General features: G+C 45.5%; 1 protein-coding gene across 1 annotated transcript in view; it reads right to left on the bottom strand.

Moving 5' to 3' along the window:
* The window catches only part of cN-IIIB (cytosolic 5'-nucleotidase IIIB), a 72,351-nt gene extending 52,031 nt beyond the window's left edge, over positions 1-20,320 (bottom strand). Inside the window, exons 1-2 of the mRNA XM_055061439.2 lie at positions 20,077-20,320; positions 6,376-6,620 (exon numbers count right to left, since the gene is read on the bottom strand). Coding sequence (XP_054917414.1) covers positions 6,376-6,606 — 231 coding nt within the window. The 5' untranslated portion in view covers positions 6,607-6,620; positions 20,077-20,320. The remainder of the gene's footprint in view (positions 1-6,375; positions 6,621-20,076) is intronic.
* Positions 20,321-20,922: the final 602 nt, after the last annotated feature.

Here is a 20,922-nt window from a genome sequence, read left to right as displayed (position 1 = left end):
GCGCGGCTTGACTTTAGGGGGAAAGGGGAAAGGAAGCGGAGCGGGTCGGCATAATAAAAACAGAAAGAAAAAAAAAACGCCAGGGAGAGGAGGCGCCGCGCGGCTGCTGTTCCTGTTGCCATGACAACGTAAACAATCGTGTGCGCCGCCATTTTGCTAAAGTATCGCCCTCCTGTTAGAGCCGTAACTGAAGGGGACCTAGGCGCTAGCGTCGAAAGAGCGTCTGCTTAAAAACAACCAATGGCAGCCATGCGGAGATTCACCCCTGGGATTTCAGCGCGTCGGTGTGTGCCGCAAGCCCGCTCTCTCTACCCGCCAGGCATGTAGACGTGTTTGTCGGCGTGCAGGTACGAGAATCATGCCTAATAAGTGTTGCGTACTCGTGTGTGTAGCAGCGACTGCAAGAGTGGGCGAGAAGTGCAAGTTTGTTTTCGTTCCCAAAGGTAAAACTGCTTTTGAAGAAATATAATCGTGCTATTCTCAGCAAGAATTTGTAGCAAAAGTTGCAAAGGCTTTGACACTATGTTTTACCCCTATTTTTAATAACAAGCAGCCAAATCACTCGACCAAACAAGTATTCCAGAGAAAATAATGTGAACCACTCAGTCTTGCGACATGAAGTGAGCATTTCGTTCTCGCGCCAACAAAATTTTGTACGGCTAACATGACCCCAAAAGTTCGGACTCAAGGAATGAAACCGTACACTCTTATGTACACCCTTTGTGTCGTATCTTGCCATACAACGATAATCGTCATCTGTCTTACTTGCGTTTCCTTTCTTGAAAACGTTGCGCTCGATACTTTCCTGATAACGCGCATGTCGTTCGTGTCTTTGAAGTATTGGGCTCGCACCGTTACAGGAAGGAAATGCAGATAAGACAGATGACGATTATCGTTGTGTGGCAAGTTACGACCCAAAGGGTATAATTTTGCTTAAGAGTGTACGAAACGTAATTCTTCTGCAATACAATTTGGTCATAATTATTGCGTCTCGGACTACTTAACACTGCAAGCGTTTCAAGTTTTTTTAAAATTAAAAGTACGTTCGAATAATGCGCAACGATAAGGCCACTAAGTGGTTAATGTACACTCTAAACATTTTTACACCCTTAAGGGTGTTTTCTTGTCGCTCTGTAACACCGTTATCGTTAGGGCCTTACAAACATTTATAGAGGACGACAGCGGAGCTCTAACGAGACGTGCGTTAACAAAAGACGTATAGTTGAAAACTATGTAATCATTCTGACAGCCTTGAGCGCATATAAATATCCGACAGGAGAGTTTCCTATCTCTCCCTGTGAAATTCTCTTGTCGGATATTTCTGTGCGCCCAAGGCTGTCAGAATGATTACATAGTTTTCAACTACGTCTTTTGTCATCGCACATCTCGTCAGAGATCCGCTCTTGTTCTCTATAATTTTTTTAGGGCTCTGACGGTAAGGGTGCTACCGCGCGACAAAAACACTCTTAAAACACCCTTAAGGGTGTAATAATGTTTAGTGTGTAGTAAGGGCACGTTTGTTGGGCTGCTAAGCACAAGATCGCGGGATCGAATCCAGGCCACGGCGGCCGCATTTCGACGGGGGCGAAATGCGAAAACACCCGTGGTACTTAGATTTAGGTGCACAAGAAAGAACCCCAGGTGGTCCAAATTTCCGGAGTCCCCCACTACGGCGTGCCTCATAATCAGAAAGTGGTTTTGGCACGTAAACCCCTTAATTAAAAAAAATAGGGACATGTTCGCTTTTGCTTAAGAGTTGGTTTTACCTTGGTAGCTGAACACATGGTAACGGAGAAATCGTAATGTTCGGTACCCACTGCACCGAATTCGATGAAGTTTGTTGCGGTTAAATTAAAGACGTTAAACTATGCCGACTGTAGGGAGCAAATTCTTACTTTGAGTAAGAGTTGTTTAAGACAGAAACATTTAGGAAAACTTAAGCATGAAATTTACAACTCTGTAACTCAGCAATTAAAGAACGCTATCACAATTTTGTAAACAGCACCTATTGTAGACAACTAAAGCGGACAAAATTGATGTATTATACGCTGCTCTGAAATCTACCACAAATACGAGAGTTTGACTTTTTCTGGACCCTCGTAAATGTTGTAAGAAGTTCACCGAAGTCGTGACCTCATATATCACATTTAGATGCTCTAGCAGGCGTACTTTGCAGAACTGCGATGTACAATGATAGCCATATCACGCTTATACAGACATTGGACCGCCACAATATATATATATATATATATATATATATATATATATATGATAGAACTGCACTTAGCAGCTTCACAAGACAGACACTTCGTTTTGTTCTATCACACTTCTTTATTCTCTTTTCTCCCTCTGCCTCTTGTCTCGTTTCAACTTCTTCTATTTGCAGGCCGTCGTAGGACTGCTTCATTCCCCCCAGCATTGTTTGCATCCCTCCTGGGATGATACTTGAATATATTCCAATAACAGCGGATGCCATGGTGTCATTGGGACCAATGTACCATATGGTCTTTAAGTGTCCTTGCTGACTTGCCGTCTTGATCACGCGAAATGGTCCGTTTTAGGCCGCGTTCAGGCTTGGCTCTCTTTTTACCAGTACGAAATCGTCGACGTCGAGTGTTGGTACCCTTCTATTTTGCCTCTTGTCAAAATTTCTCTTCATTCTTTCACGATACCTTGATCTACTATCTACAGTTCTTGCTGCTTCTGTGAGCTTTATCTTCTTGTCAATGCCGAGGCTTATATCCGCAGGCAGGTAAGGTGGTCTCCCAGTTGCAGCGGATAGAGGGGTGCATATCCCAGGCCAGTTGTATACGAGTGGTTGCGGTGAGCTACTGCCGCTTCCAGATAACATTTCCAACCACCTGGGAATGCTGAATACATGCTAATCTATTGTTCGATGTCGCTGATAGCCCTTTCAGCTAGCCTATTTGCTGCGGGATGATAGGGCGCAGTTAACCGTAACTTGATGTTCCGCTCATCAGCCCATTCCTGTAGCCGACGACTTCGGAAAGCAGGTCTATTGTGGCACCTGCTTTATATATATATGTATATACAATGCGCAGCGAATATTGTGTCAAACAGTTACCGCGAACAAAAACTGGCAATACTGTTGCTTTGAAAGTAAATTCGTTTAAACAGAAAACAATGTATTCGCTGGGTAATGTAAAAACGTGCCGAACGCTGTAGCGTGTTTCCTTTTGCATGTTATAAAATGAGCGCCATTTACAATTACATAAACCTGTACATACCACTCGAGTTCAGAAAGCGACTTAATTTTTGTTTACGCATGTGTCAAAGTCGCCGGGTCCTTTCCTAAACGCTTATTCAATGTGTTTACGCGCCAGTTATGTGGTGCGCCGTAGCCAAGGGATGTCGGTTGTCGAATTTTTAATGCCGTCGGTTGTCGAGTACAGAGGTGTTGCAATCAACCATTAAAGTTGTGGAAAATATTGTTACCCGTCTCGCACGGGCGTTAGTGCTTTTGTCTTCATCGTGCTAAATTATGCAAATAAATGTGTCCTTGTTGAATAACTGTGTGGTACGTAATCAGCGGCTACCTTTGCCGTCGTGTTACTCAAATGTCAGTAAAGAAATATATTTTCTTCCTCAAAATTGTTTAATGCATGCGAGGAAAGCGAAGCATCATTCTCTGCAAAGTAATAAAGATTGTAGACCCGTTGCACTTCTGAGGTCGCGGGATCGAATCCCGGCAGCGGCGGCCGCATTTCGATGGCGGCGAAATGCAAAGACGCCCGTGTACTTAGAATTAGGTGCGCGTTAGAGAACCGCAGATGGTTAGAATTACTCGGAGTCCCCCACTACAGCGTGCCTCATAACAAGATCGTGCTTTTGGCACCTAAGTCCGGAATTTTATTTAGAGCTGCTAGAAGAATTAACATAAAACGCGGTTGCAAGCGAGCTTGAAGAGAAGCCATACGGAAAATGATCGGGGAAAATACGCACAGGACTGCGGCTGGTGACGTAGCTGACACCGCGTCACGTGAAGTGCAAGCTTTGCCTTATTTAGGAGATTAAGACAGGTGCACCCGACATTGTACGACGCAACGAGCCATGTCGCATTAAATTATGGTGTTTTACGTGCCAAAACCATAATTTTTGATTATGAGGCACGCCGTAGGGGGGGACTCCGGAATAATTCAACTACCAGGGGCTCTTTAACGTGCACCTAAATTTAAGTGCACGGGTGTTTTCGCATTTCGCCCCCATCGAAATGAGGCCGCCGTGACCGGGATTCGATCCCGTGACCTCGTGCTTAGCAGCCGAACACCGTAGCCAGCCATGCCGCATTACTTACCCACGCAGATGGTGGAATTACTCGCTATTTTGAGCCAGAGCTGAAAATACTAGCCTCAAACGATCAGTGTCTTTGTGGAGTTTAGGCCGAGGCCAAAAAGCGTACGTCTGTTCTAGAGCAGACGTTATAGCGTTACAAAAGAAGAAATACCGCGTCGCTCAAGAGATACGTGAGAAGCTTTCATTATTGCGAAAAGAAAAGATGCACGCGTGAGCCAAGGATTTCAGTTGATTTGTGAATATCACCAAAATCATGCGCTGACCAAGCGTGGGCAGGCCCCGCCCCCCCCCTTTTTTTTTACCATAAAGTCAGTTAACGGTATCGCGCTCGTCATTGTGCGGTTGTGTTTCCTCCGTGCATTGTGTTCGTCTTTTGTCAAGCACAATTAATCAAAATGGGGATGGAACAATGAATGCGCTGGGCCGAAGATACAGAGCGCGCGAAAGCTTTTGCCGGACAGCGATTAGACGCTGCCTATGAGGCGGAGCGCCAACAGTGTAATGCAGACGCTGAACGTCGTTAGACCCCCCTCTCCTTCCCTCCCCCAAAAAGAAACATAAGAAAAAGAAGTTGCATTATATGGAATACTGGCTCTGTTGTTTTTGTCTTTAAGTGTTAATTAGTGTGATATTACGAAAACTACTAAGTGTATACATAATGCAGCACGGTGGCGAGGCGCTAGTTGTTTAGAACACATCATCAGTACTTTAAAGCGCTGAAATATATAGACACGAACAGACCATGGTTGCCATTTCTCTTTATTGTTGCGCGTCAATGGCAGTCCATGATGTACATACAACCTATGTACGTATACCCATTTTGGGGAGGATGGTTCAACCCGAATGGCGTCACCCTACTGACCTGCTCCAGGCCTTCACGTTACACAGACAGCTACCTACCGTTGCCTACCCCGAATTTGCTGGTTCTGATAAGCGCGGGTGATTCTATTGCTCCTGAGATTTTTATGGTCGTACAGGAAAATAAGATATAAGCCACAGACTACTGCCGCCATGAATGAAGTGGCTCGAGGAAAGATCGAAAAAAAAGTTTCTTTTTTATTCTGCCCATATGCGCCTACGCAGCAGCGCCATAGGTTTCCTGTTTACAAACATGAAGCTCGTCTATACTGTAGAGGCTTGTTCACGTCATTTTACCGCGAGTCTCGTGGTCCGTCCGTTCCGTACTTGCAGGGAGTGAGTGAGTGAGTGTCAACTTTATTTACTTGCAGGGATATGCGATGGTCAAACATCCGAAGCGTTACAATAGATATTCTGGCGCTTGGCGCGCGCGCATTTTGGGCATCAGAATGACGACTCCCGGTATCTGATAGCGAATATCAAGCGTCAAACTTACAAGAGGGGCACGAGTAAAAAAATGTCGCAGTTTCGCCCGAAAGCGAAGAATCGATTGCGATAGAAAATTAGCAGACAGCTATATACGAAGTAAGATATTAGTTTTGTCGGCCGTATAAACTTGTAAATTAACATACGCTTACTAACTGAATTAACAAGCATGGTGTCACGCGCGCGCCAGTAAGCATGAGCACATCTCACTTGATGACAGCGGAAACTCGCTGCCAGACGGTGGGGAGAGGAAGCGCGGCAGCAGCAGCGAGCGAATTGAACTTCGTGCTGCCTCTCGCTTCAACGCGAACTAAGCGGCGAAAATAGCGCGCACGAAGCTATCAGAACTCGGTGCACTCTGCCCCCATCGCAGATCGCTTACAAGATAGGGCCCGCGCGGCTGCGCGCGACCGCTCCATACGCAACAGTACCCCCCCCCCCCCCCCCCTCCCTCGATGCCTTTCGCGCGACGGAAGACGGCGCGCTTACTCTCCGGCTTTTCTCCTTTGTGCACGCGAGATTGCACCGCCATCGTTGGCTCACCCTAGCATGTTTTCACTCGCATATACAACATACGGCGCGCGGCTACGATGTTATCGCCCTTGGACTTTATACGGAACATCACGGTGACGTCAGAGATGCGCCTGGAGTGTCCATATAATTGCTATAGCAATAAAAGAGGGGCATAAGTCGAAAATTAAGTGGGAGAGAACTTACCACAGGTTGCTTAAGGTGCCGTCTTGCACGCATGGAATACCCAGAGAGCCCGGGCCGTCCCAAGCTGTGGGTACTGCTTTGTCGGGTTTCGACCTCCTCGCCCTCCTCTTCCGGGAACGAAGGCAGGTCACTCGCTTGCCCGCGTCCGCGAGCACCACGCGATCGAGCGCTGGCCACCATACAGGTCTCCAGGTCGCCTCCCAACGGAGGCCGCTCGAGCGTTCGACGCATGGCTCACGCTTACCCTGCATTTTAGAGCGCAGCTATCAGGCGCCCGTTCCTGCGGCGAGCGTTGGCGTCGGCGTAGCCGAGCGAACGAGCATAGCAAAGGATGAAAGAGCGAACGCGGGGCGTGGCGGGGGATGAAAGACGCGAGGAGCAAAGCGGAGGAGGAGTGTATGGCGAAAGTGTGAGAAGCGTAGTGCGGTGACGATGGCTACGATACGCGCGCCTCGTCTAGGAGGTCTGTCTGCGGCGTCTGTTGTGAATCGCTCCCATGCGTCACCCACGCGCTGCCTCTCGTGATCTGCACATTAGTGAGGCAGTCGCACCTCACTTACCTTCGTTTGCAACGCGCCGCACGAAACAGATTGTCCGCGCTAGCCAATATATCGCGAAATAAAAGCACGTATAGAGCTGCGCTCAAATTTCGCTTTAGGAAGGGTCGTAATCATCGAGGAATTTTTCTCTTCGACTTTTCGACTCTTCGAGATTTACCGGCCCCGAGTGGTCTTTATGGTCGCTAGCTCGCAATTTTTATAATAGTTTAAACAATGACAGTCTCTTCTTGTTGACCTTGAAGCCTGTGGCTCATTCCCGCTATCGGGAAATGGCTGTGAACCAGGTAGGTAATAGAAAATGATAGTATAGATTACATTACAAGTAATGTAATTCTGTTATTGATAAAAGTTGACCTGCCTGAAATAGGCTAAACTGTACAATAACAGAAAAAAAAACACCTAAATGGGGAGCATAAATATAGGGCAAATAAAAAAAAAACCTTTGTTGATAGGTTCAAGAATTTTGCAAACAATGTGGATTGTTAGATTTACTTTTCTTCGTACTTCATGCTGCTACATGACTACACGGACATTTAACGCCTTTTTCGAGCAACTGCAAACAATGAGAATTCGTGGAAGAAAGCAAAAAAGAAAAGGAAAGCAAGGGTTATATTGAAGGAAAGTGACGGGGCTAGTTTCTATTTCTTTGCAATGCCACCAATAAGTTATCCCTCAAATGTATTCACTCAAATACTCGGCTGTCATATACGACGGCAAGCTCGACTGGCGCAGTCACATTGAGCATATTATAGGCTATGACGGCTCAGTCACCGTCGCTCGGCACTAGGCAGGGGATTGTAATTGGGCTGTGTACTATATTTCAGTGCCCCCCCCCCTCCCCTCCTGTAAATTTATACTCAGTGAGAGAGAAGCTCTATACGGGGATGTCTCGGATTGATTTATTGCGAACGATGTTTTGTATGAGAAAACATAATTGCCTGCTCTATGGACTGTAAATTCCGCATTCTCACAGCACAAGCGTTTTGAAAGCTTTGCGATTACAACATGTATTATCAATGAGCCATCTGCGCTTTTTGTCTTGCGGGCGCGACTATAGGTAGAGCGCGAGGAAGACAAGAGGTACATGAATGGACGCACACAGCGTTGACTTACATCTAATTTTACTCGATAGAAAACAACAACTGCGCGCATAATAAATATTATATGCTCATAATCACACCATGCTGCATGTCACAACCGCGGTGCTGCATCACAAAGATTAACCAGACTGCGTGTGTATACCCAAGCTTGCCGATAAAAGACCACGAACAGTTTGGGTCTACATATGCTGTCTGATGAATCTCTGCAAGGTGCAGCGCCACGGTAGAGACATGCTGGTGTGATTGACATGCATGCGCGCCGTTTTTTTAATGTGAAGCATTCTTGTCTGAGTCAACTCAGTTTTTTAAATTCCAAAAACAGAGCAGAAATGCACATACACATAACACAAATACATACATACACACACATACACATTGAGCTGTTTTTAGAATTTACAATGTTAGACCAACTAGCCCAACAGACGGTCCTTCTCAACCCAGTTTTGTCGTGTATCTGACCTACTTCGCGAATAAATGAACAGAAAGACACCGCGGTTTATATAGTCATTGTACACGATTTCTGCCCGAATTAAAAGCTTTGTGCATCGGAAGAAAGTGCATTGAAACGCATAATTAACCATGAGTTTAATGATGCTCTTTTGAAGCTACTTTGCATCAAAGGCCGGGCATTCTTGCTCTATATTTGATACCGCACTCTTAATATTGCGAAGTTCGCCTCGAGTGCGGTCACGCTCGGCTCGAGTTGCTCTGAGAATGATCTAGAGTTCCGAAGCTGTTGTGGTCAAAACACGTGTGGCAGCTTATGCGTTTTATGCCGGGCGAATTACTGTGACGCCTAGAAAATTTGCCGTTAAGTTGGCCTCTTTAACGGGAACATACTACCTTATAAATTTGTTTTCTCGAATGAAACGTGTTGGAAGTCAGCGCTGTGTGCGTCTACTGTCCGGCTTGTCTTCCTTGCGCTGCACACATATTCATAAACCACCACCAGCCGCATCTTTCCACTTTCGATAGTGGTCACCGTTATACACAGCCCTCAACTTAACTTTTGTGCAAGCGCAATTCGAACTTTAATGTAAGAATAGCGCTAGAGACAGGGACAAACGAAGAAAGACACAGCGCTGACTTCCAACAACTTTCAGTCAGCGCCGCTTTGTGTGTTCTTTTTCGTTTGTCCCTGTTTCGCGCTGTTCTTATTTTAAACATGAACCACCAATAAGCCCAAATCTCTACTCATCACAATTCGAACCGTTAAATTTGCGAATACGTCGAGCCGCGCCTTCGGATGTTGTCTTTCCAAATATCAAAATTAAGTTCGAATAAGTCTTTCTAAGTCATGCTGTTGCCCAGCAGACATGTAACTGATATTGGACTGTCAACATAATGGCTAGATTGTTCTTTCTTCAATGAGAAGGCAACTGGCGTGGATATCTTCCCTGAATTTCTTCAGTAGCCTTACCCTCCTTGCCTTTATGACTGCACATTCATAGCTCAATCAGGATTACTAGCCATTGTCTTAGTATTACGAAAACTTCCCTTGATTTAATGCTTAATTAGCGGTTAACAGTGGTCGAACAAACGATGTTGCTGGAATCAAAGTTTCGACAAGCAGTCTTCGTCAGTAGAGCAACTACTTTCTTTAGCAGAGTTTACGCACTCACAGCTCACTCTACCCCATCCTCACTGGGGGAAGAGAAGGATAAGCTGGCGCTCAGAGTATATCGGTGAGGGTAGTCAAAGTGCACAAAAATAAAGAAGGGGGTGGAGTGGAATAAAACAAAAATTAGGCAGATCCAACGCACACTATGTAATCTATGTGAAACGAAGCTTTCGGGAAGCGGATAACGAAATGCTATAAATTTGCCCATTTCATTCCTGCGTCTCTGGCGCAAAGTAAACTGGTGCGCGCAACTGTTATATTGTCTTGTATTTCTTCATTATTTTCTATTTATTTTAAATGCACTGCCCACTTCTTGCCCCCCCGCCCTTCACTCCCCCCCCTCACCCTTGTGGGTATGTGCAATAGCGTGGAAATCATCATCATTATCAACACGAGGCGATCATCTAAAAGTGCTATAGCTGGCATTGGCAAGAGAGAAGGAGCATACGTGACCTGGAATGCAGAATGCGGACTTCGCAACCAACCTGAGACTATAAAACACTGCTTTATTGTTTGTCGTGACGCATCCTATTTTTGGGGATATGTTACAACGAACTAGCAAAAAAAATATTCCTATTACCTCTCGCGGTATCCAATTCCTCCCATTAAAGAAAAAGGAAAAAAAAGAACCATCAATACTATATTATATTATTTGTTCATTTTTACTGGTACATTATTCACTATCGAAAAGCCAAATGATCGACAAACACGCCGAGCCATCTCGCTCAACAAAGCCTGCTTCTCGAGTAGAGGCAGCTCAAGGCTGCTCATTTAACTCATCATCACTGCCTCGCCCTATTGCACATTGGAACAGTCTTCCTGACCACGGGCACTATAACGTAAAACTATTCCAAACTTTTCTATTCCAGTTCTGTAATCAGCCCACCGCGATTGATCAAAAACTTTTTTGGACCACCCCCAGTTCACCTGTCTGCCACGCGACGTCACGAAAACCACGATAGCTCCCGATCTGATATGACGTGTACACACTTTTTAGACATAATTTGACTGAACAAAACAAAAATAGTTATTTCTGATTCGACGCCTTTTTGCCATTAGCCCTCGGCTATTGGTCAAAAGTTTTCTGGCTGCGCCCACTTCTCCTGCCTCTCACTTGACGTCACAAAACCGCAAAAACTTACCGCGTCAAAATGACTAGTACGAGTTAAAGATGCATTAATATGCCGAACAAAACTGAATTTTCTTCTGAATAGCCGCAGGCTGCCCCGTTCCGAAAGGAATAAAAGATGGCACTGGCTACTCGCCCCTGCCGGAGAGCATGGGTTTAATTGCGTGTAATAAAACTTCTTGCGTGGCCGTGTAACGTTTTCGAGAACTTTCGGCACGTTTACGACCTCGTTCTACGGACTCTTCTTTGCTGAGGATTCGTTTTAGTGCCATTCTTAAGCTTCCGTTGCATGCCGCCGCGATTGTCGATGAGCCACCTCAAGCTAAGTAAGAGAAAGCGGACCAATCGCAGACGCCAGCACCACCCTCTTCATCCGGTTATCGATATTCAGTGCAGTGGTTCGGCCCCTTCGAATCCCTCTCCACTTGAACATGCTCCTCGCCTCTTGTGAGCCAATTAGATAAGACAAGCCGCTCAGTGCAGGCAATGTTATTCGTTTTTCAAGCAAACAAAAGTGACCTCCTATGAACGAGGGGAGCATTTGATTGGTTTGTTCAGACAACCCTGCGGGTGACCGCCCGATGCTTGCGTCGGCGGTTACGCATATTTGACGTCAGGAGATTGGAATAAAAACATATTGGAATAGTTTTACCTTACACGGCTCCACATCGCATCCATGTCAAACGTCGAAACCTGAACCCGCTCTTTGATAATGTGTAATAATGTTCTACTGTACGCTTTGTAACCTTTGTTTTGGTACTCTTTATCTGATGCTAACTTTAAATCCGTTCTGTAGAAACTGTTACCTCCTTACTCAATGCCCTTCAGTGGTCCTTAAGGTTATGAATGAATGAATGAATGAATGAATGAATTATCATCATCATTATCAGCCTATTTTATGTTCACTGCAGTACGAAGGCCTCTCCTTGTGATCTCCAATTACCCCTGTCCTGCGTCAACCGTTTCCAATCAGCGCCTGCGAATTTAATTTCATCACCCCACCTATAGGTGGGGTGATAGTCGTCTGCCGTCCTCGACTGCTCTTTTCTTCTTTTGGCACCCATTCTGTAACCCTAATGGTCCACCGGTTGTCTAACGTACGGATTACATGACCTGCCCAGCTCCATTTTTTTCTCTTAACGTCAATTAGAATATTGGCTATCCCCGTTTGCTCTCTGATCCACACCACTCTCTTGCTGTCTCTTAACGTTACGCCTAGCATTTTTTGTTCCATCGCTCTTTGCACGGTCCTTAACTTGTTTTCGAGCTTCTTTGTCAGTCAAAGTTTCTGCCCCATATATTCCCCCACCGGTAGTGCAATCAGTGCATTCCCCCACCGGTAGAATGCACTGATTGTACACCTTTCTTTTTAGTGATAATGGTAAGCTTCCATTCAGGATCTGACAATGGCTGCCGTATACGCTTCCAAACCATTTTTATTCTTCTGTATATTTCCTTCTCATGATCAGGGTTCCCTGTGAGTTATTGACCTAGGTAAATGTACTCGTTCACAGTCTCTAGAGGCTGACTGGCGATCCTGAACTCTTTTTTCCTTGACCGGCTATTGATCATTATTTCTGTATCTCGCATATTAATCTTCAATCCCACTCTTGCATTTTCTCTGTTAACGTTCTCAATGATTTGTTGCAACTCGTCCCCAGTATTGCTGAACAGGACAATGTCATCTGCAAATCGAAGGTTGCTGAGATATTCGCCGTTGATCCTCACTTCCAAGGCTTCCCAGTTTAATAGCTTGAATACTTCTTCCAAGCACGCAATGAATAGCATTGGAGAGATTGTGTCTCCTTGTCTGTCCGCTTTCTTTATAGGTACCTTCCTACTCTTCTTGTGGAGGATTAAGGTAGCTGTGGAATCTCTGTAGATATTTTCCAAGATATTTACGTAAGCGTCCTGTACTCCTTGATTACGTAATGCCTCTATGACTGCTGGTATCTCTACTGAATCAAATGCCTTTTGGTAATGTATAAATGCCATCTAGAGAGGCTGATTGTACTCTGCGGATTTCTCGATTACCAGATTTATGACATGGATGCGATCCATTGTGGAGTATCCCTTTCTGAAGCCAGCCTGATCCCTTGGTGACTGAGGTCCAGTGTTGCTCCTATTCTATTGCAGATTATCTTGTGGAATATTTTATATAATACTGGAAGTAAGCTAATGGGCCGATAAGTTATTAGTTCTTTAACCTCTCCTTTTTTACGCATTAGTATATTGTTGGCTCTCATCCAGTTCTCTGGGACCCTTGAAGTTGAAAGATAGTATAAAGGGCCGCCTGTTTTTCAAGCATTATGTCTCCTCCATCTTTGATTAAATCGACTGTTATTCCATCCTCTCCTGCCGCTTTCCTCCGGTTCAATACTTGCAAGGCCCTTCTAACTTCATCACTAGTTATAGAAAGAGCCTCTGTAACTTGTTCATTACTACTTCGAATGGAAGTATCGTAGCTTCTCTGGGTACTGTACAGGTCAGCATACAATTCTTCCGCTCCTTTTACTAGATCTTCGAGATTGCTGATGATATTACCCTACTTATCTTTCAGTACATACATCTTGGTTTGTCCTATGCAAAGTTTTCTTCTCACTGATTTCATGCTGCGTCCATTTTTTTTCTTGCTTCCTCAGTCTTTCTCGCGTTATAATTTCTGATATCCCTTATTTTCTCCTTGTTGATCAGTTTTGACAGTTCCCCGGATTCTATCTGATCTCCTAAGTTGGACACTTTCATTCTTTGTCGTTTATTGATTAATTCCTTTGTTACTTGGGAAAGGTTACCTACTGGTTGCCTTGGTGCCTTACCTTCCGCTTCAACTGCTGCTCCTGTAGCTAGCCTAGTTACGGTTTCATTCATTACCTTTATGTCATCTTTATCTCTCTGTTCTAAGGCTGCACATTTGTTTGCAAGTACCAGCCTGAATTGGTCTGCTTTTATTTTTACTGCGTCTGGACTGGCGTCTTTCTTCTTGACCAATTTTACTCTTTCGCTCTTCAAATTGAGGCGAGTCCTAGGCCTCACTAACCTACGATCACTGCACTTTACCCTGCCTAACACTTCTACATCCTGCGCTATGCTTGGATCGTTCGAACTATGAAATCAATGTGATTTCTTGTTTCATCATTAGGGCTTTTCCAGGTCCACTTTTTGTTCCTACGCTTCCTGAAGAAGGTGTTCATTATTCGCAGCTTATTCCTTTCCGCAAATTCTACCAGCATATCTCCTCTAACGTTCCTAGAATCGACGCCGTGGTTGCCAATTGCTTCTTCACCAGCCTGCCTTTCCCACACTTTTGCATTAAAGTTGCCCATTACTACAGTATACCGAGCTTGCACTTTTCTCATCGCTAATTCAACATCTTAATAAAAGTGATCTATTTCATCATCATCATGACTGGACGTTGAAGCGTAGCTTGTACCACCTTTGATCTATGCCTCTTATTAAGCTTTATTACGACTACTCCTACCCTCTCATTAATGCTGTAGAATTCGTCAATGTTGCCCGCTTTGTCCTTATGTATTAGGAATCCTACTCCGTACTGCTTCTTATCTGGAAGTCCTCTATAGCAGAGGACATGACCACTTGTCAGCACTGTATAAGCCTCACCAGTAGTTCTAACCTCACTAAGGCTAATGATATCCCAAACACTGCCTGATGGTTCGTGAAAGGGTCCTGCTGAGGTAGCTTCACTCGAGATAGTGAAGGTCATAAATCAGGGTAATAAATAAATAAATAAATAAATAAATAAATAAATAAATAAATAAATAAATAAATAAATAAATAAATAAATAAATAAATAAATAAATAAGCGGGCTCTTGAGCGATGACACTTCAGTTGAATAATTAATTTAGCTTTTGCCGCTGTTAAATAACGATGAAATGGAATAAGTTGATGATAGTATTTAGACCCAGGACGTAGCAGCAAGCACTGCTCCTTTACTAAAAGCAAGGCACCTGGCCCTGATGGTCTAACAGCTGAATTTTATCAGCACTTTTCCTCTGCATTGTCTCGTTTTCTAGTCAATGTACACAGAGAAGCGCACACACTAGGGTGCCTGCCTGCGTCACTCTATGAAGGGTATACTGTACTTATACTGAAGAGCAATTATCTTAGAAAACTGGAGCTAGTTGAAGGATATTCATCGATAGCTTTCTGCAATGTTGGTTACGAAATATTTGCCAAAATATTAGCTAACTAACATTCATATTGCGCGATCGATACTAAAATGCGTAATAGAAGACTTAAGCGCGGTGACCATGATACAAATTGATTTGGCTAAAGCGTTTGATAGAGTGCACCATCACTTTCTTTTTCGAGTGTTAGAGCATGCTAACATCCTGAATTTTAAAAGGGATAATAATTTGCTATGCTAAGGGTTTTATAAAGTTGATTCTTAGTGGTTACCTCTCACAGCTAATCTATCGCCTGTGCTCCGAAGGTGTCCTTTGTCCCCACTACTGATTTGTTTATATTTAGAACCATTATGCAGGCGTATCCTATGAGAGTAAAACTTTCACGGCTTCAGACAGCCGTAAAATGAGGTTTATGTGCTGGCATATGCCGATGGCGTTGTCTATTCCTGCCTCCACAAAAAGGTTACCCTTAACATAACTCTGGGGTTTTGTAATGTATACGGAGCCAGCGTTAATTTTGATAAAAAATTAGGGTTTTGGTTCGGCCAATGGTACATAATGCCAACTCGTTTTGCAGGAATTCAATTCACTATCATGTCGGTTTCCATGCCGCAACAGAGGTATAGGAGCGCTGAGGGAGAGCCCTCGCGTCGGTCCCTGCTCCTGGCTAGGCCTACTCGGCGTTAGTGTTGGCGTGGTCGCGATAGAAAAGTGCTCATAGAATGGCGAAAAGTCCACCCAGCGCAAAAAGGTCGATATGGTGATGTTCCGGAGCACCGTACCCGTCGATTCGTGCCGTTTTCAGCAAGGATGGTGACGATTTTCCGACGGAAAATATTCACGAAAGCGGGAGCCAAAGCTTCCACATGTGCACTCGTCGGCACCCCCTGGCGATCCTCGCCTGTGTGCTTGGCCAGAAACAGTTGATCACTGTGTTGTAGGTAGTCGGGATGCTGTGTTCTTTTGGGACGTCCTACAGAGAACACTAATGAAAGATACAGACATGACTCCGTGCACAATTCGCTATCTGCCATTTATGAATCCCTGTGATCTGTCTTGTGATATTACTGTACTCCTTGACTTGCATAGCCTTTGGCAAAGTAGGATATGTTATAGGCATGCCGAAAGCCCAAAATCTACGAAATCCTTCTTCTAGGAATCTCTAGCCCATGTAAGACGTGTGTATACTGCTCAGGAGCAGCCGTAAGATTTGATGGACATGCTGAATGCATGCATATGCTTGCCCGATGTTTACGTATTTTGTATAATATGTACTGATTTCGAATTTGTTTGTTCTGTTTCCAGGTGTAGTTTCCCATGTATTAAAGAAATAAAATGCGACTGTGGTCTATAGGTTTGAGCATAGGGCTGCTATACTGGGGAACCGAGGTTTGAGCCCTGAATCAGGCACGTAACTTTTTTTACAGGTCCAGTGACCCAAGTTGGTCCGACGGTTGGTACCGAAGCCCTTAGCACAGTAGCCCGACACTCTACCTATTCCACCGTGGACTACCCAGTAACTCAAGTTGTGAGTAAGATAGCAGCAGCACGCAGCCACCGCTATTGGTTCCTCCATGAAGCAGAGGTGAGATCTTGGGAGAACCAACAGCAGTACTCTTACCTATTCCATCTCTATTACGGTGAATTCCAATGGCAGATTCGTAGCACCCTACCGACTACGCGCGCGAGCCCCCTTTTCCGGCACCGAGAAATGTCTCCTTATTTGCGATTAAAACACCACCCACGCCGCTAGAGCATATATATAGCGTGAGAGCGGAAAAGTGCTCTTTCGGATCCAGAGTTACCCTGGATAACCAGCGTGGGGTCATCTTCCACTGTTCGCTGCCAGCGCAGACGAAACATCCTGTCGAATGCGCTCGCAACCCATGGTTTCATCGTCCCTGTCGGTGTCCGATTCGATCAGAACCATCAAAGTCAGAGCTGTCATTATCGAGCAGCAAAAGCAATACCGCGCGCCGCGACGAGTCGTCCATGGCGTCCGCCATTACTACGAGAGCCACGATTACCACAGCTTCACCAAGCGCGGTGAGTAGTAAAAGAACAAAAAATGAACGTGTGAAGGGGGGAAATACGCCACGCAGAGTTTTGGTCCACCCCGCCGGTTCTGCGGAGAAGCTTCGACTGCTCCAAGAAGTGGTCGCGGCTGGAAATATTCTCTCGGTCTCTCATTTGAACACGTGACTTGCGCCCTCGCTCTGTCATTGGAACACAATTGCTCCAAAAATAGCAGGAAAGGTTGATCCCACTCCGCCATTTAATTCACTATAAACCACTATAAATCCCTAATAACGGCGACTCCAGCGACATTTCTTGTTCTATACGCCAATGTTAATTCCTTCAAGAATCTATTGTCCTATCAACTTTTTTTCTTGTTGGGATAATTATCGGTTAATGTGACTGACTCTTTTCACGTGCGCCAGCAATAGGCTTTGAATTTCACCACTTTGCTGGCGTTCTGTTCATTGTGATTCCTTGATAGCCTACGCAAGTTCGCTTGCTTTGGGTACCGGGCCACCGTAGACTGTATTTAAATGATATGGCACGATTCGCTCACTCGAACGTCCCTCGGTCCCAGAGCTTCCTGCAAAAATTATTGGAGGAAAACCTGGCGCTTCTGTCTACGCGAGTTGCAAGTATCGTTGTTCACCCATTATGGGAATGACGGGTGTGGTGTATACATGGATTGACCTAAACTTGGTCCTTTCATGGCTTCAAACAACTTTGCAGATTGATAATTTTCAACAGAATGCTGCATTCAGCCACTCGTAATGATTATGCATGTGCGCTGATACATTGCCTTCACGCGTTTAAAAAAAACAAAACAAAAGAAACGAATTCCTGGAAATTTAGAAAGATAAAGTGTTACAGATAACACCACAACAACGTATGATGCCAAAAGCACGAAGATTAGACCAATCCATGCAATGTACATTATTCCCATGGTAGCTGAACAATCGCAGCGCCAGAGTTTCCTCTAGTAATTTTTTACAGTAAACTTATCTCTGTTCTGCCGATCTCGGCCTATGCAATCACGGCTATAGGTACAATGGTTTGCCCCCGTCTCAAGATTTGCCAGCCTGCTGTCTTGTCGGTTCCAGACTTTCATCATGCATGTTTCTCCTGGAATTATTTGGACCCTTCTGAAGTTTCACTTACAAAAACCGCGCTGCTGTATTCCACCCATTACGTTTCTACTTACTCAGGTATGGTCTGATGGTGCCCCCTTTTGTCCATCCCACAGTAACCGGAGTATATTACACATTTTCCCTTGTCTATTATGCCGTAGTTATGAAAAAAAGCGTTGTTTAGAAGATCTGCTTCGCCAGCATGGGCTTCCTCTAAAGTCACCGGTAATTCTGGCCCTTGGTGCGTCTTCGCTGGGTACAAGGAATGGCAATGCATGGTTGCAGGGGTAGCGCTAAACTGACACGGGACGAAAGAACGACGTAATACGAAGAACAAAGCGCTGCCGTGCGCGGGAGCACCCTCATGGTGATACCAAATATCCTTGATCCTAGCTAATTCTGGCCCTTGGTGCGTCTTCGCTGGGTACAAGGAATGGCAATGCATGGTTGCAGGGGTAGCGCTAAACTGACACGGGACGAAAGAAAGACGTAATACGAAGAACAAAGTGCTGACTTTCAACTCGCGGATTTTATTAATAACGAGTTTATAAACGGTCAGTTGAATAATATCCGTCAGTTGAAAGTCAGCCCTTTGTCCGTCGTATTGTGTCTTTCTTTCGTCCCGTGTCAGTTTAGCGCTACCCCTGCAATTGTGAACAGCTACCAGCTCGTCCATTTTACTATTATTCCCAAGGCTCAATCACACCGACGGCTTGAGGAGGTCGCGCGACCATTTGCAACTGGCGATCAAAAATTCGAACGAAGGCGACCGGTGCTCACACCGGCAAGCCCGGCCGTGCGCGACCTGCAAGTCGCACTCCCGGAGATCGTCGTTCTCAGCGAGAACTCTAGGGACCTACGCAGTTCGCACGCACTTCGCTGGTTTCGCGTTCCGGCAACAGCCATGGATTTTGATTCGAGCGAAGAGCAAGACGTTGACACGGTGCTGATGTGTTCTGCCGTGGTGTCACATGTGGCAGCGCGGAAGCTTCCGATGGAAAAGCGATGCTAGTGCGTGCGCCCGTCCCGCCGTTCGCGATAAGTGGCCGGCCACGCAAGCCGCCTCCTGCTCGAACTCCGCGCGCGTGACGAGGGGTAATATCTTGAGAATTCGTAATTTCTAGTTCGCGTTGCGTGGGAATCGGTGCATAAATTTTGTGCTTTCTTTTGCTGCTGCTTAGTTCCCTGCGAATGCTATACCGCGCACATTCGACACGTTGCTGGAACTGCTGCGCCCCAGCATCACGAGGCAAGACACCAATTACATTATACTGTAGTCTGGCATGGTGGCGTGGGCTATGTATTTGGTGCAACGTAGGAGGACGCGTAGGAAAACACGCGCTAACATAACTTTCAGCGCTCCGCTGATTGGTTTAGCAGTTTTGCGACCACAGTCGCGCAACTGAAAAATCGAGCAGCGAGCGACTGGTCCAGAATACTCGCTTTTCGAGAAAAGCGGCCATTTGCGAATGGTGGCTTTGCGACCAACTTGCTTATACGACTGCTGTCAGTCGCCGGTGTGAACGAGCCTTCAATGAGACATCTTGTATTGCCATTTATCACTTTATTCATGAGACAAAGCTACCACCGTCCTCAATTTCCGAAAGCCCACCTTCCTTCTTTTGTTTTCTCTTTTCTTTTTGAATTTACTCGCCCAAGAATTATTTAATTCTCTTCATTATCCTCGCGTGTATGCATCTAGTTAATATCTCACTAGAAACTATGTGCACTCACACTTTAATAGGCTACGCTTTTATCTGAATAAGACTTCACATACTAAATAAGCTTTTATTTATTTATATAATCTAATAGCTGCGTGCTTGTTGGCCTGCTTGGAAAACACACCCACACACGCATATATATATATATATATATATATATATATATATATATATATATATATATATATACATATATATGCGTGTGTGGGTGTGTTTAAAGAATCCGGTCACTTGGACGCTGTCTAACTGTTTAAAGCGCGATGGCGCCATGTTCTCACCGAGGAAGTCATTCGACGCGTCTTGGCTCATCGGTGCGCCGGTTCGGCGGACTTGAATCGGGCGCTGGCGGAGACGGGTTTCGGACAGGCACACTTGAAGAGCGAAGTCATATCCTCATCGCTGACTCGCAGGGCGGGGACTGCACTAGGCACCGAGCAGTCCACCGTGCCGATTGCGACCACTGGTTTTCCTCGAATTCCACAGTCAACCAGCGACCGTGCTTCGTTCCAGGATTTCCTTTAGGCATGGCGGTAGCACGCGCACACCTCACGTTCTGCCCACCGCCACCGTCGTCTTTTTCTTTCTGGTTGCAGCATGAAACAGTTTCTTGTGCACTTGACAACAAGCACAACATTTAGAAATAATTTTTGGCTTTGGTTGAACTCCCGTTTCTTGAGTCAAATAAATGAGAGGCGCCAAGATATACACATAATCATTTTATTAATGCGAAAGCATTATGGTCCACGAAGCGGAAAATCCGGCGGCGTGGCCGGAGATGGTACAAAAAGTCGCGCGGTCACAGAGACGCGCTCGTGCCACTTCTCGCTCGTTCGTCGTCGTCTTCTTTCACAGCTAGCTCCAATGCCGCTCATTATGCCTAAAGCCCCTACATCCACGCGTCACCGCCGACCAGAGCGTCGGTTGCGACGCGTCACCGCCGACCAGAGCGTCGGTTGCGCGTGGATGGAGGGGCTTTAATTATGCCAGCGCTTCCATAATGCCCCTCCCTTTGTGAAGGCGCTGATGGCACTGGCCCACTGCCCGTCGGTGCGGTGATTTCGGCGAGTTCTGTCATGCACTCCGATAGACGCACCTTCGACAGATATGGTACAAAGAGTCACGTG

The sequence above is a fragment of the Dermacentor andersoni genome, chromosome 1 (genome assembly GCF_023375885.2).
Source record: "Dermacentor andersoni chromosome 1, qqDerAnde1_hic_scaffold, whole genome shotgun sequence".
NCBI lineage: Eukaryota > Metazoa > Arthropoda > Arachnida > Ixodida > Ixodidae > Dermacentor > Dermacentor andersoni.
Note: the sequence above shows the minus strand (reverse complement) of the source record. Positions and strands in the feature narration are given on the sequence as shown.